The sequence below is a fragment of the Panthera onca genome, chromosome A1, assembly GCF_046562875.1.
Source record: "Panthera onca isolate mPanOnc1 chromosome A1, mPanOnc1 haplotype 2, whole genome shotgun sequence".
Taxonomy (NCBI): domain Eukaryota; kingdom Metazoa; phylum Chordata; class Mammalia; order Carnivora; family Felidae; genus Panthera; species Panthera onca.
The window spans coordinates 212,738,672-212,755,077 of record NC_138339.1 but is presented as its reverse complement, the minus strand read 5'-3'; the positions used below and the strand labels follow the sequence as shown (position 1 = coordinate 212,755,077).

Genomic DNA, 16,406 nt, shown 5'->3' with positions numbered 1-16,406 from the left:
GGAACCTTTCAGCCCACGTACTATCCAGCCCAATTTGATTTCTGTAACTTCTGTGATTCCCAGGATTGGGTTCAATGGCCATTTCTCTGATACCACAGCGTGCTCTACAGGTCCATGCCCTGGAGCTCACCTCCCACACTCTTATGAGGCTCCTCCCCGCTAGAAGGGAAACTTCTCAAGGGCGGGAAGAATGCTGTAGAATCCTCAGTGCCTGATACAGTGCCTAGCACATAGTTAGTGCTCCGTAAATAATGTGGAACAAATGAACGTTATTCACCTGTGCAAATGACAGAATCACATCATAAGAGCCAGGGCAGCTAATTAGGTTCTTTATATAACAACATTTTGTGTCTGTGGAGAGTGGAGAAATTCCGATTGCACATCATTTTTCCTTAAAGCAAGGCTTAGCGATTGGGATATGCATCACTGAAATCATATTTTGTGCCAATCTACTTCAGATTTCCTGATAGGTTTAAAACAACAGGTGTATTTTGGACAATGATTGAGTGGTACAATCATAGCTTTGCTGTTTTCAATGTACAATTTCTTCTTTAGCATCTGCTATTTCTTTCCTCTTTCCATTCTTCACAACCATCAAGAAACATGTATCCGCAAATGTCAAGTGCCTTATATTATGGTTTCCTGTGCCTTCCTAAGTTGCTTGTTTTCTTACATCTCTTTCAAGTGAGTAACCAGCAGAGTTGGGACAGCTCCCCACATAAATTTCCATGAGGTCGAGGATCTAGTCCATCGCTAATGTTTCCTCACCATGGTAAGCTATAAAATGTTCAGGGGCCCCTCCAGGTCAAATGGTTGTCCTGCAGGGCATTAGGAACTTGTGCACAATATCATTTTCTTCTCATGACATAGCATGACACAAACTGTTCTTTTTTGAGCGATGAAGCCTCTATTTTTGATCTGGCTACGTTCTTGCATACAAATCCCTTATAAATTATTTTTCAAATTCTGAGGTTCACTAATTCAATTAAGTCCATTCTTAATTTTTAATTAAATCTGCATTTCTCCTGGTAACCTTTGGAAAGATGGAAGCCACAATACCATATTGGAGAGAATGGAATCATAGAGCAAGACAGACAGAAAAGAGAGGCACAGTATCACAAGGCAGGTCCTCTTATAAATTTATTTTTGTACCAAAAAAATGAACATTCAAAGGCAATGTTTTTACTGTACAATATAAAATATCATCTCCTATATTAAAAAGGGATTTTTTGCTGATAAGCCACTGATAACTTTTCCATTAAAAAACCCCCACAAAATTTACAATTTGCAGCACTTGTAGAAAAAACACCTGTTCAATAATTATATAAATACTCCTGACAGATTCCAGTAGCCCATTATGTATACTTTTTGGCAATGTCAGCTTTCTAAAGTCAATTAGCTTCTAAATTTGAAAGGCACCTGGTGGCCAACATCCTGCTTATTATTCAAGGTATCCATTTTAATTTTTTTGCACAGACTTGACAAGCCTGAAAAATCTACTAAGTTAAAAAGAATAAAGAAATATGATACAGTTGGTAGTAGCAAAAAAAAACCACATTTTTTTCCCCCTTAGCTGCAAGTTTTCCCCAGGGGATTTACAAAGTGCACCAGTTAAATATGTCTGTACATTTAAAACATTAAATATGTCAACAGCAAGACATTTTTTAAATATTTTGAATCAAATACTATGGCACAAATATAATTTACAATACTTTGCACAGAAAACATTACATCTGAAATATAACTTTAGATATCATATAAAAATACATATATTTTCTCTCCTCATTAGAAAAAGTATTTATCTGCAGGTTCCAGCATGATGTAACAATTCAAAAGAACTTAACCCTTCTGATGATCATCCATTTGCAATGAGAGGACACCCTCTACACTTGAGTGGCACCGTGGCGCATAACCACAGGCCAGATGCAGAGAATTAACCCCTCCCGTAGTCCGCATGAAGGCAACCATAATTGCTCCTATGGCCTAATTCTAGGAATTCGTTACAAAATTTAAAAACCTTTATGTCAGAAAGCCCTCGGACTGTAACAATCTAAGCCAACATCTCCCATTGGCTGTAAATACATGTGCTCTCTATAGTCAAAAGCATGGAAAGAGTCTTCTTGTACCATTATGGGTCATACCCCTTAGTAGTCTCACATCTATATACATCCTTCTTGGCTTGTTTAAAAAAATTTTTCCGTACCTCCTAGGAAATACATAATAACCCTCCAAAAAATGGGGCTCAATCTATATCTAGAACTTTAAAAGCCCCAAAGTATGTTGCATCTTGATCTGGATCCAGTAGTGAAGGGTTGGATACCTCGATGCTTATTTCCTCACCAGACCGTAGCTTAAAAAATCCTCCAACATTTATGGAATAAAAATGGAATTCAGAATTCCCTGACCAGTATTTGGTGCTACCTCCTTTCATCAGGGTATGAGAGCTCGGGATTTTGATGCTGGTTTTAGTGACATACACCATCAGCTGAAGATACTCTGTGGCGAGGTCTCCTGAAGTTTCATGATGTCGAAAGCAAATGTTGGCATACAGGAAATAAAAGCCATCTTGGTTAACTATTAGTTTTCCATTGCTGAAAGTCATGTTGGAGATCTTGGCCCAACCTCGGTCATGGTACCAGGAGGACAGGCTCACTTTGTGGGAACCTGAGGGGAGGAAAGGCACACGATTTAAAATCTGTCCCTCTGAGGAGAAGGACATCCTCATGATTCTATGAGGTTGGAGAAAAACAGCATAATAGTCATGGTTCCAATCGGAGAATACCTCCTCAGAATTTATTTTCTAAAAGGGCAGAGAAACATTAAGATGTGCTTAGTGCTCTCTGCTAGACACCTGAGAGAGTACAAAGACAAAAACCCAGTTTTCCTTCCCTGAAGGGGACTACAGGACATGACCGATAGGTGTGGTGTATTCAGATAAGAAGCAAGGCATATGCCCTGAGAGCCAAGGTGCAGACAGATAATTGCCACGGGAATTCAAAAGAAAGAGAGTTTGGTTCCTCCCAGAAGAATCAAGAATGACTTTGTTGAATTGCAACTGAGTCTGAGAACTTAAAATAGGTACACGAGTCAGCCAACAGAATCAGAAAGATCATTTAAGGTTGAAGACAGAGAATAAGCCAAAGGCAGTTGATACAGAAAAGCAAGAGACAAGTATAGGAAGAGAATTGCCAGACTCTGCTTGATTCCAATGGTTCCAATCCCTGTCCAAGAATAGTATATTTCCTGAACTCCATACCTTATCCACAGGAGGGTGCTAGAGTGAGCCTGAGAAGCCATTAGAGGCACTGTGGCCTCTAGGACCCACGGTAGCACGTTTTTCTTTTTCATTGGAGGTCCCGCCTCAGGTCATAGATTATAGCATCCAGAATGTAAATATCACCCCAAATGTAACTATCATTTCAAATGTCAGTATCATCCCATGGTCCCCAGTGAATCAAGACAAGACTGCAAGACTCACAAACAGTAGTAAAATAATTCCTCCAGGCTGGTAAACAGCCACCTAAACCATCGACAAAGTAAACAAAATTCAAGAAGTTTCCCATCTGAAATTATCCCATGTTTCCCTCTTCTTACTCTACTCTGTGTTCAGTCTTTTTCTCAATTAATGACTTGTCTTATAGTTTATCTCCTATGATGACTCTTAACAGAGAGAAGCAGAAAGGCAAAGTCTACTCTCTCAGTGGGAGAATTAGCTAGTATTAGACCAAGGGCTCAGACATATAGCCTGGAAAGACAAGAAAGGAATATGAAACAGAGAGAGGAGAAAAGACAGGAGCCTTGACCACATATCACTCCCACTGTTAGCCAGTCCATTGGAAGGAATGTCCATATTGCCTACTAACGACCTCTCTTTTTATTCATCCACTCATCCATTCACCAATCCATTAGTTGATGAGTCATTCAATAAATATCTGTGTGGGGTCTTCTATGGAGATTCACTCTGCCCATAATAAAGAACTTTATCAAGCACTATGACCTCAAGGCATTTAGCACTACTAGTGGAGAAAATGAGAAACAAGCAAGTAAAATAAAATAGAAAATAGAGTAGTTTCATTGATGCATATCGTGTGGCACTTGGTTGAAGTTCAGTTAAAGCATCTAACTGCCAAGTGAAAGCTGCAGAAATTAACGGTGATCAGAAGCACTCGGCCCACTGAGGGGACGAAGGAACCAGGGGACAGGGAGAATCCAATCAGATGTGGATGGGCTGAGAAAAGGAGACTGCTGTCAGCAAGGAAAACTGTTGGTGCAAAGAATGGAATGCACACAGCATGCAGAGAAGAAAGGGAGGAAAGCCGTCAGCATGAATGCGAAGGAGGACTCAAGAACAGAGAAGGGCAGGAGACAGGAAGAGAAAAATATCCTGTGATCAGGTTGAGGGACCTCGCATGACAAGCCTGGGTTTCCATGACTGATGAGGCATGCTGACGACCTTTCACCCCAGCCCCTCATCCCCCGTGGTCAGTGCCAGTACGTGCGGGACAAGAGGCTTCTCCAAATATTTAGCCTGAGCAGCCCCCTTAAGAAAGCCATGTCGTCTGGCCTCCCAAAATACTTCCCAGTGCATTTTATTCAAGCAGCTTTGAAAAAACCCATAAGCTAGCAATCAATATAAGGCAGATTCTGGGTTTTTTCTTATGTTTAAATAAACAGAAAACAGAGGCCAAAAATGAGCATGCCAAGTTAAAGCCCCCTTTCTCTGAAGACCACTAGTGGCCCAAACCAGGAGATAAATGGACTCAAGGAGCTGTTGGCTCAGCCAGAGGAGCAAATGCTGTTTTCTTAAACAGAAGCATACACTACTGCATTTCACTCAGTCACAAACTCAATAACCGTCGGAAAATAACTAGGAGTTTTGCCTTGTTTTTTGGCAATGATTTGATGCTAGGTGCCTGAAGAGAACGAAAACACGCTTGCTGTTGCCAAACAGACTTTGGCACACAGAGCAATGCAATATTTATCATATGCCGTTTAAAATGAACCGGAAAGATAAATGCAGAGTACATTCATAGCACACACAGCTGAGACGTCAGTATTAATTTGATTGCATTTGCTAATATGCAAAATAGTTTTCACTCAGAAAATTCGTGTAGCGTCAGTGTGAGGCACGCACACATGCACAGAGAGAACATTTGTTTATGAAGCAGGTACCTGGGACAGGACGGATAGTTTAGGAAAATGTGCTACAAACCAAAGAGCTGGCTTCTCAGCTTCTATGTCTACAGTCGGGAAACATCTCTCTGCGGCCCATGCTATGATAGTGGCTGCAAAATCATTACCAAAACTTGGATATTTTTTTTAACTCCAAGAAAAACGAGCCTTAAATGATTTTTAGAACAAAGTGGAATATGGATAATTATTTAATAAAACTCAAATAATAATAACAACTTGCTTTCATGGAGTGCTTACTGTATGCCAGCTTCTGTAAGAGCATGCTCCGACATTGCCTCATTCAGTCTCCACAGCCACCCCACGAGGTGGATGTGATCACCATCCCCTGAAGAAGCTGATACACAAATTATTCCAATAATTTGCATGAGGTCATACAGCCAATGAGGTACAGTGGGCCTCACACCCCGGCTGTCAGACTTCAGAGCCCCTGCTATTAAAACTACATTCATCTATTTCTTACAGGAAAATAAGAACATAAGAGCTCTGAATTTACTTCTCTCTGACAAAGCCAACTGGCCACAGGGTCCTAATATGATAGACTGTAGTGTAAAAACCGTGGACTTGGGAACGAACTAGAGTGGAGTTCAACTTCCAGCCTTGTCACCACCGTGACCTGGGCAGATGTACCACACGGACCTCAGTTTCCTTGTCTGCGAAATGAATGACAATCACTCACCTTGCGTGCTTGTAGCAAGGATTGGAGATAATGAATTCAGTGAGATGCCTGGTACATAGGGTACATTGAACAAAGGTCATGATGATGATGATGGTAATGTCAACTGACGCCCTATCATAATCTTCTTTGTAACCTTTTTGATGTTCATCTATCCCAAGTAGAGTGGCCAGTGGGGATTACATGATGGAACAGCAGGGGCATTAAAGTAGATAGAGGCACAGAGCTCTGAGTTTCTTCATTTCTAAAAGATAATCAGCTTTCCAGCGCATTGAGCTAAATTCTTGCCCAGAGAAAGCGATAAGCCCTTGGAGAAGGAGGAATATGTTTCCTTTTCTAGAGGGCTACTGCCTCTTAAATATTACTCTGTCAAGCCCCTATTAAATATTACTCTGTCAAGTTCCTGTCAAGGAACTCTGCAAGAGATACATCCATGAACTTCATGGGTTGGCAATGGGGATGTATCAACTTTGGTTTGGGGAAATACAGATGAACGTAACAAGAGACTGTCCTTCCCAGTTGTGCAACCTCAACTGGCAGTCATTAAAAATAAGCACCCATTCTGATGATCTGAAATTGAAGCGAGGACATCCATTCTGGCAGAGTTGAGAATAACTATTTCCACAATAGAGATTATCAACTGAACGCCAAATGATCTTTCTTCTGATCTAGAAGTTAAGGGCTCTCAAAATTTTAGTAACAGGACAATAATACTTTTGAGTATTCAAATGGGCTGATAAAGGACTTTTGAAATCTTTTTCAGGCTGGATGCTAATGGAACTTACCTGATGGGATGTCAGTGGCATTAATAGTGAGATGAGCAAAAGGCTGGGTATCAGGCTTGCCCCTCCTGGCCAGTTCTAGCCATGAACCTTCCATCATAGCTGGAGATGAGAGAAACCACGTTAGCCCAAAGAGTTCTGGCCCTATATGATTTCAAATATTCATGCAGATCCGTGCTTACCTTTCTCTGCTCTGATGTGTTGTGATCTAACTAGATGTTGTAATTCCTGAAATAAAAAGAAAAAAAAATCTTACTTGTATATTCACTCTTTCAATCAATCAGTAAGAATTTAGGACTGTTGGAAATACAATAAATTAATTTTCTTTCCTTCAAACTATGCCAGACATATATAGGCAGTGAAATTCTTTGGTGTTCTAGGTAGCTATCAAGAGAATTTCATCCCTAAGAATTATGTCTATATGCTTAAAAAATAGACCACACACATGCCATCTAATAAAATACTTTGGACGATAAGAGGAAATAAAAGACAATGTAAATTATAAAACCTGGAATAATTAAACATAATTAAGAATTTGTAGCAGGTACACAAATGAAGATGAAGTCACCCAGGAAAAAAACAATTACCACAGAATATATAACCCTCTTAAATCTTTAGGGAGGCTCTTTTTATATCTATTTCATTAGTGAATTCCTGTTATGACACTGAAGCTTGGCCCACAGCAAAGAGAATAATGCCCAGCTCCCAATGATTAATTTTTTATTTAAAAATATCACAGTGTATTTAAAGTACTATATGGAAGTCTAAGAGCTTTTGGAGGATCAATAGTTAAGTTTCAATACTGCCACAAAGAGGTTCAGAAACAAACCAGAAAAAGAAAGAGCACAAGTATGTAACGAGTGTAGGTAATGGCGTAACTCAATTTGAGCCCTGAGAATGAAGCATCCAACTACATGCCCACCTGAATCAAGACCTCAGCTACTGTTAAATAGTAAGGTGGAGTAGGTAAAACACCAGGTTTAACTTCAAATCCCTTATCAGCCACCTACTTATACTAAGGACATTCATAGCACCTCCTCTATCATAAGGTGGGTGTTAAGATTAAATGACATAATGCATGTAGGCACTTAGCAGAGTGTCTCTGGTAATTCAAATACCTAGATACTAGAAACACTCTGGAGAGATGCCTAATTCCTCTGTTACTGGGATGACCATCCATGGTAACCTTCTCCTCAGCCCCCTGCCCCATCCCATGATGTTTAAAACATTAGCCATATAGCTTAAGTTCTTTGAGTGTCTGGAGAGAAGGGCTTTGAGATAAGTGATAGATAGATAGATGATAGATAGATAGACAGACGGAGGCAAACGTAACTTCAACTGTTAACAGCTGGAAGGGTTCTAGAGATAAGATAACACTGAATTGTCTCTCTGCCTTCAGGACTCCCAAGAGAGATAAGAATCTATACTTTTAAAGACCCTTGGAGAAAATAGCACAACTGTTTTCTGTTACCTAAAGAAGTCAGTCTGACTTTTACAAGGAACCATGGTTGCTCATCCAGGGCTACATTCTCCCCTTGCCTTGACCCAGAACATGCACTACAAAGCTCTGGGAGCATGGTTTGCAGGAAGTACTAAGCAAATTGTGGCAGCCCCTTTTGAGCTGTGAAATGGCCCTTACCAGACCTTCTTCTTCCCACTCTATCCAAGATTTATTTTTCTCCCCTGCTGACCTCCAATCACCCAAGTCTCTTCTTGTGACCTTTTGATTCCCAATGGTACTCTTGATTTCTGGAATTTCCTGTATTTAGTCTCCCCTGTATTTACAACAGAGATTTATATATACAAAATATACCTTTATACATTGTGTATATTTTTATGCATATATATGCATATATATATACATATACATACACACACAATGTATCTTTATACATTTTACATATTCATACATTTGTAATGGAGATATATATACTTGTACATTGTATATATATATTTTTTATATTTTATTTTATTCTTAAATATTACATTTATTGTCAAATTGGTTTCCATACCACACCCAGTGCTCATCCCATATATTTATACATTTATAGTATAATATGTCTTTATAGATTGTGAATATCTTTATACATATGTATATGCAATGTGTCTTTACCTGATTACTATCTCTTAAAAGATTGGAATAGGAACCTTGATGACAGAGTAACAGAAATTTAAAGCTACCTTCATTTTCCCTCTAGCCCTGACCTGCCTCATCCTCAGAGGGGAGAGGGAGGAGGGAGAAAGGAAGCAAAATTAAGTGTGTCCACAAATGTCTGGTTCGTGCTTTTCTATGGAGAAAAACACACATCTTATGGAGAAAAGCATGGAGAGAACCTATATGCCAGCTCAGTAGTTCTTGGGCTTGAGCGTGCATCACAGTCTCCCAGAAGGCGTGTTGAAACACAGTGTCTGACCCAGTAAGGTCTTGGGTGGGGCCTGAGAATTTGCATTTCTAACAGGTGCACTGGTGCTCCAGGCCTAAGGCCTCAATTTGAGAACAACATTCCCTCTGACATCCCAAAAGATTTCAGAGATGGGCAAATCTGAAATACGTTTGAAGCTTCAGACCCAGGCAAAGAAGCAGCAGACTAAAGCCAGTGATGAAATGGGCAGGGAAAGGTTGTTCTCTCCCACCTGGGAAAAAACTCCTGTCCATTCAATCAGTGACTTCTAGGTCAGAACCGTGACAGAAACTTTTCATTACAAGAAAATTCAATAACCAGCACCAGTCAGAAGCAGTTTCAATGACTGCTTAAAAAAAAAAAAAAAAAAAAAAAAGCCAAATACCAAAAAAGCCAAAACAAAAAATTAAAAAAAAAAACAAACCCTAATGTGTCATGACCCAGGATGAATTAAAACTCTAGCTAGAGACCCATTAGGCAATGCTGCTTTCATGTTATATTTGTTTTTAGGTATTCAAGACTTGCAGTTCCTCTCAGAAACCCTACAAGGGAAGTTTCCATGTGAAAAGGGAGTACATGATGTGTGTAAAAGCTAAAGCTTATACATTTGTACACACAGTATATCTTTATACAAGCATATATCTTTATAGCTTTATATATATATTCATGTGTATTTTATATATATATATATATATATATATATATATATATATATATATTTATGTATCCTTACCTCACTCCCAATTTTTTGGACTCTAACATGAGTGTTATTTATGTGCATGGATGTCAACCATGAAGAACATTCTTCTCAGACTACTCCTTTAGGGTACCCAGGCCCCAACTCCAGCCAGTCTAACGTAACTAGTCTGATACTGACTTGGTATTTTTAAAAAGAATCTAAGTGATTTTTTTCATGTTTATTTATTTTTGAGCGAGTGCAAGCAGGGGAGGGGCAAACAGAGGGGGGCAGAAGATCCAAAGCAGGCTCTGAGCTAACGGGGGCTCGAACTCACCAACTGCAAGATCATGATCTGAGCTGAAGTCCAACACTAAACCAACTGAGCCACCCAGGGGCCCCTCCAGGTGATTCTAACATAGGGCAGGTACTGACAAACATTATTACTAATTAAGTGCTCCCGTGAATGGTTGTTTGGTGACATCTTCTCTGGTCACAGATTAATTATATTCTCACAACTTACATACATTCTGCATATTCATACTGAAAATTAAATTACCCCTTACATTTGTAGCCAACAAAGTAGTTTCCCTTGTATTGTCGTATTTGATTCTTATTAGAATCAGAGGCTGGGTAATTATCACTAACCTGATTTTTCAGACTGGGAAATGGCTGAAAGAGAATAAGGACTGCCCTAATTAAGGCTGGGACTAGAACCTCTGCCTTCTGACTTCTCTTTTAGAGCTCTATGCCCACCTCCCTTTACAAGATGGAGTCCTCAAATACACACCTGAAAGCTGGCAGAAAAGTTTCATGGGCTCGTGATGAGGTTCAAAACCTGCTACCCCAAAATATAATGTCTTGGCATATTGAATATTTTTAGCTGAAGGAATTTGAGAAATGGCAGGTGCAGTAAGGACTCCCTGACCTTGTCCTTCTTCTCTGAAGCAGGTCATAAGACTGTCATGAGAGAGTGCTGTCCTCATAACTGGCAGAAAGGAGCATCCTTATCTCCAAGATGTAAGGATGCCAAGAAGAATCTGAGGGAATGGGCCTCCTCAGTTTACTTAGCTCAGACCCTTTGCCCTATCACATTTTCCCACTTCACCAAACCTGGTATAAAAACCAATCAGGTTAGGGGCGCCTGGGTAGCTCAGTCGGTTGAGCATCCGACTTCGGCTCAGGTCATGATCTTGACTCAGGTCATGAGTTCGAGCCCCGTGTCAGGCTCTATGCTGACAGCTCAGAACCTGGAGCGTGCTTCTGATTCTGTGTCTCCCTCTCTCTCTGCCCCTCCCCCGCTCATGCTCTGTCTCTCTCTCTCTGTCTCTCTCTCAAAAATAAATATACATTAAAAAAATTTTAAAAAATCAGGTTAACCATTTCTTCAGGTCTTCATTTCTTTACGAAGTCTATGTTCAATAAATGTGTACGCTCTTCTCTTATTAATCTTTCTTTCATCAGTCTAATTTATGAAGTCCCAACTGGAGAACCTAAGTGTGTAGAGGGACTGACTACACCTGTCAAGAAATCCTTAGAGGGTGTTTTCCTCCCTGAAGTAGAAATTCTAAAAGGAGGTTTCCCTTCCCCGGGATCTGGTGCCTAGTACCTGACAGCAACCTGGAAAACCTGACAGAAAGCTGCCTTTGTTTTTAAGTTTTTATTTATTTATTGTTGAGAGAGAGAGAGAGAGAGAGAAAGAGAGATGGAGAGAGAGAATCCCACACAGTGCTGAGCCTGACATGGGGTTCGAACTCACGAACCAGATCATGACCTGAGCTGAAATCAAGAGTCAGAGGCTTATAACTGACTGAGCCACACAGGCGTCCCAAAAAAGGAGTCTTGACATCAGGAAATATGGTCTTGGAATTCCCAGGGTCTTCAGAAAATCACTGTCTCAGACCGGGCTGAGCCATGTTCAGGGCTTGGCTGGTCAACCGCCCAAACTACAGCCTGCAGACCTTGGGCATGAGGGGCACCGTGTCTCCGGATGGAACACTGTCAAGCCCACTCCACACAGCAGGAGCCACTCGGCTTCGTCAGTTTTCTCAAGGATCAGATATTTTGCTACGTATATACCGACCACGGACCTTTCTTGAATGCCCCCTAATATTTTTAATTTTTAAGATTACAGGAAACCTTCTAAAGGAGCACTGGTACTCCAGCCCAACTGACAATTCCATTTGTTGTCTAAGCAGTGCATTTACATTTATTTTCACCCACTTTAGTCCTCTACTGCTGTCGCACTAATTAGAGTTAAAACATGCAGTTCTTTATTCCCAAACCTTATCACTCAGACATCACTTCTGGTTTCTTTGAATTCAAAAAGTTCTGATCATTTAATCCGGGGAAAACAGTACAAAGGATATCCCATCTCCTTTCCTCTGAACAAATTATTCAGATGAAAGAGATCTTTTTTAGAATGTTGTGTGTGATTTATCCTACTTTAAAGCCAGCTGTAAGTTAAAAACAAAACAAAACAAAACGCACTCTCTGGATAAACATCCAGTGCATAGTGGATCATAAAGAAGTACAGGTAGTTGAGGTACCTCCCAGCAGGAAGCAGGAAGTTTCCAAGGTGAGGAAGTCAGGCAGAGGGTCCTCCTAAGGTCTCAGGTCTTTGCTAAGAGCTACAAGAGAGAAGCCACCGTCTGCTCCCCCAGGAAGACCAGCGATCTGCCTTCTCAGAAGACAGCGTGTTTAGCATCTATTACGTGCCAGGGACGGAAAGAATGGCCCCGTGGTTTCTATCAACCATCCATGACAACTAGGATCATTACCTATAAGCTACCAAGAAAACTCACACGAATGAATGAATTTATTTTAAGGTCACGCTGTAACAAGTAGGCTTTTCAGCAAAATTATGCATTTTTAGATAAGCGTAATTTGGACCTAAATTATGATAGCTTCATTTAACCCTTCAAAACAGGACAAGAAGGAAAGCAGAACTGCTGGTAGGCAGCCAAAGAAATTGCAGCCAAGTCAGGGACGAAAGAAAGCCTCTGACATACTGCCACCTAGCGGACGCCGTCCCGCATTGACAAGCCTGGGATGCCGCAGCCAGGCTCTGCAGATTTGAAATTGCTGTCGCCCCCGCTCCAAAGTCTAAAAACAATAGAGATGAGGAGATTTCACAACATGTTTTAATCTTCTCATTGTGGTATTTTCCTATTTAGACTGCAAAACTCAGTTTCATCTTTGCTGTCGGAGTACGTCTGAACAGACAGGAAAACAACCGATACAAAAAAAAAAAATTTTTTTAATTTCGACTTTTATTTCGCTCATAGAGAAATGTTGTGATTTCACAATTTCTCCTCCAGGAAAGAAAGCGCACAAAGGATCGATGTGATTGTGTAACTGTGGTCTCTAGGATTGCTTCTTTTCAGCTTCTCCCGAGCTCAAGAGCCAAGAAGCACCCAACCCAGAGTGTGGCAGGGTAAATTTGAAGAGTACAGACCGTGTCTTCAATCTGATGCAACAGGCTCTTTCAGACATCTTCTAACATATTTTAGGGTCTTTCACCAAACCTGGGGAGGTGGGAGACATCCCAGAACCGGCTCAATCTTGACAATCAAAGCCACTTAGGAGAGATTACACTCCATAAGAATAAATACAAATACCTATGAGTATTTTCAACTCCTTTGGGTAGTTAGGGGGATTTTGCTCCAGGTAATTTAAACATTTACAGCAAATGTTCAGCCCGCCTTTGAAAACTCAGTTGGACGACTGCCCCAAACAAGACTTTGAGAACATTCCGATCCGACAGTGAATGTTATCAAGTTGGTCTTATTTGCTTGATTGCAGTGTTTTATTATCTTACAAAATGATACAAGTAGATTTCAGCTCCCACCGGAGGACATTCTTAGCTTTAAAGATTCCCAGAAAAGGTCAAGTTGCTGGAGGCTGGGCTTCTCGGACTGAAAAATCCCACCTGTGCATTGTGCTGTGAATTGTGTGATCCGCGTGGTGCCTGTCAGTCAGAGCACAGAAGAAGCAATTTGTACGGCCAGATGCCTCGGAAACCACTGGCACCAGCTCGTAGCTGGGGTCTCAGGTGGCTGCCTCCCTCTGCAGTACCAGCAGCAGCTGCAGGGACATCTGGCTGGTTGAACAAGGATTTAACACCCCGTTTGCCAGATATAATACAGGGTTCATACACTTGTTAACATATGTAATGCGTTCATTTTAACATCTTAATGATACCCTTCATGTAATTCTTCTCCAACCAAGTTACAAGAATGGTGTATTCATCAGCCGAGTTAGCACATGAATACCACACATGGGTTGTTTCTGAAAATGAATAGGTTTCCTGTTCCTGCAGAGAAGTCCTGCAGGCTTCCGCCTCGCCTCGTGAAGCGCTCAGAGATCCATCCCCTTGGTGCCACCAAGTACAACTGCCTTCCTTCAAGCTTTCCTCCTTTCTCATCAGGATTACGAGAACAGCCTCCTACCTCTCTGCCAGGCTCTTGCTTTCCTCCAACTGATCTCTGCTGCTGGAGCAATCCTAAAGCACACGGAGGAGTATGTTCCCTCTCTGAACATCCCCCCCGGGTGCTGCGCACGGACGTCAGGGGCAAGCCCACAGGCCTCACCTGGGCTTACAAGGTCCCGTACGATGTCCTGGTGACGGCTCTGTGCTCTCTTGCTACTCCTCCCCGGGGCCCCCAGACCCCACCTCTGAGGCCACTCGGGACACCACCGGTGCCAGCCATGCAGAACTACTTCCAATCGGTCTCCACCGCGAGCATCCTGCCCTCCCTTCCATACAGACCTTGTCTCCAAGGGCTCTCCCAGAGAGACACGGCTCACCGTCTTATCAATAGCTCTTTATCCGTAAGGGTTTTATCGTCCATGTATTCTTGGTTTACAAGGTACAGAAAGAATACCCAGCTGTTGTGCACCAGCTAAAGAGACAGAATTAGTACGGGTGTCTCAGCCTCTTGCTTCCCCCCCCCCCAAAGCTCACACCGACCCTCTAATCCACAGGATATGGGGGAACACGTTATACGCACCTGGATGGAGCGGGGGGGGGGGGGGGGGGCCCTTAGTTCCTTTGAGCTGTCAGTGGTAACAACAGTCCAAAGATAGCCTCGAAGCAAAGAGCTTTAAGAGCAGGATCCCTTGAGTGTTGCCTCAATACACGTTATGAAGGGTACGGCACAGCCCATGCTCCTCACCCTTCAGGTCCCAGGACAATGGGAGAGGAGCACGGGGGAGGGGGAAGGGCAGCTCTTGACCATCCCCACTGGGGACGGGGGAGGAGGACCGGTGAGGGGGGCAGGTACACGGGGCGTTGGGGTCACCAATCCTGAAAGGAAGGGCCATCTCTGATGTATTTGTAATTCTACATTTTGATCCCCCAAATTACTTATTTCTTAATATAAACTACTGATTTATAAAATTCACCCAGGGCCAAAGTTTACTCAACACGGATTCTATCCACAGCCCACAGCCCCGGCACCCCACCTCTTAACCGCCTCATTTGTTTGCCTCCTAACTAAATCAGCCACTGCCATCCCCGTGACCACCTCTGGAAATTCTCAGTGAAGAACTTTACCAAGATGTGGGCTGGTCTCCTCCTCCCACCCGAGGACAGTCAGCGGGGGCTTGTTTCTCCCGAAAGAAATCTGCTGATTGGAAAAGACACATCTTTGCAAACAGATAATGCTCTCTCCCCACCAAAGGGCTGGCGAAGAACGTGCCCTTGTTTTCCTAAAAGAGAGTGATGCTTTCCTGGCAGCGCACTGGCTATGCTGGGAATAGAAAATTAGTTTTTATTGTTTAACCTTCATGGTTTAAATGAGGAAGCTTCTGCTACAGTTAAAGGTCCCCTAGGGTTTTCATAAAGTTGCCTTATGACAGCAATATTAGTCTTCATAAAGAGCCCAATTTCAAAATGTCTTGCACTATGGTACTCGTTTACAAAGTTTAATCGAAGGGCCTGACAGAGTAACTGCTGTGTAGCATCTTGGGCCAACCCTGCTATTTACCATGTCTCCGCTTTCCTCTGCCACTTGAAACAATAATGCCACCTTAACACTGGCAGAGCTTTGACATTCACTGAGCCTCGTGTCCTCGGAAGAAGGCGAACCCACACAGACCCTCCCCAAAGTATCGGACGGCTAGGAATGCGACTCCGAGGGGCACAGAGGTCCCGGGCCAGCCACTGCGGACAAATAAGGCCAGGGAGGAAGGGGCGGGGTGGCCAGTCAAGGTCCTCCAGCCTCAAGGTCCTTTAACGTGTTCACGCCCCAAAGGTCGAAACTCCTCTCTGCAAGATGCAGGATAAGCATCAGGCTCAGGAGTGACCCCCGGCCCTTTGCGAATCTTCCTGAGCATGCGTAATGTGGCCAGCTTCTGGCAATATCAAACAACTAGCCATGTGATGACACTAAGAGCAGGGATGAGCAGAGCTCACTCACTTGTTCATTAAACTGGTTCTTCCTTCCACTGGGCACCTACTGTGTGCCTGTCACTGGGGAGGGAAACTAAACATCACACAGCCCCATCCTTGGAAAGTTCACACCATGCTCCTGCAATGGATGTACTGAATGACAGGGGTGAATAACGAGGCTCTGGGCGAGCAAAGGAGAAGCTCCTCACCCAAAGGTGGGCAGGCGGGCATCAGTAGGGGCCTGCTTTAGCAAGTAAGGACTGTGCTGAAATGTGAAAGACAATCA

At 42.4% G+C, this 16,406-nt stretch overlaps 1 protein-coding gene across 1 annotated transcript in view; it reads right to left on the bottom strand.

Moving 5' to 3' along the window:
• Positions 1-1,123: 1,123 nt before the first annotated feature.
• TNFSF11 (TNF superfamily member 11) overlaps positions 1,124-16,406 on the bottom strand; it is a 32,432-nt gene continuing 17,149 nt past the window's right edge. The window contains exons 3-5 of the mRNA XM_060637099.3: positions 6,831-6,876; positions 6,652-6,750; positions 1,124-2,664 (exon numbers count right to left, since the gene is read on the bottom strand). Of these exons, the coding sequence (XP_060493082.2) occupies positions 2,243-2,664; positions 6,652-6,750; positions 6,831-6,876 (567 nt within the window). The 3' untranslated portion in view covers positions 1,124-2,242. The remainder of the gene's footprint in view (positions 2,665-6,651; positions 6,751-6,830; positions 6,877-16,406) is intronic.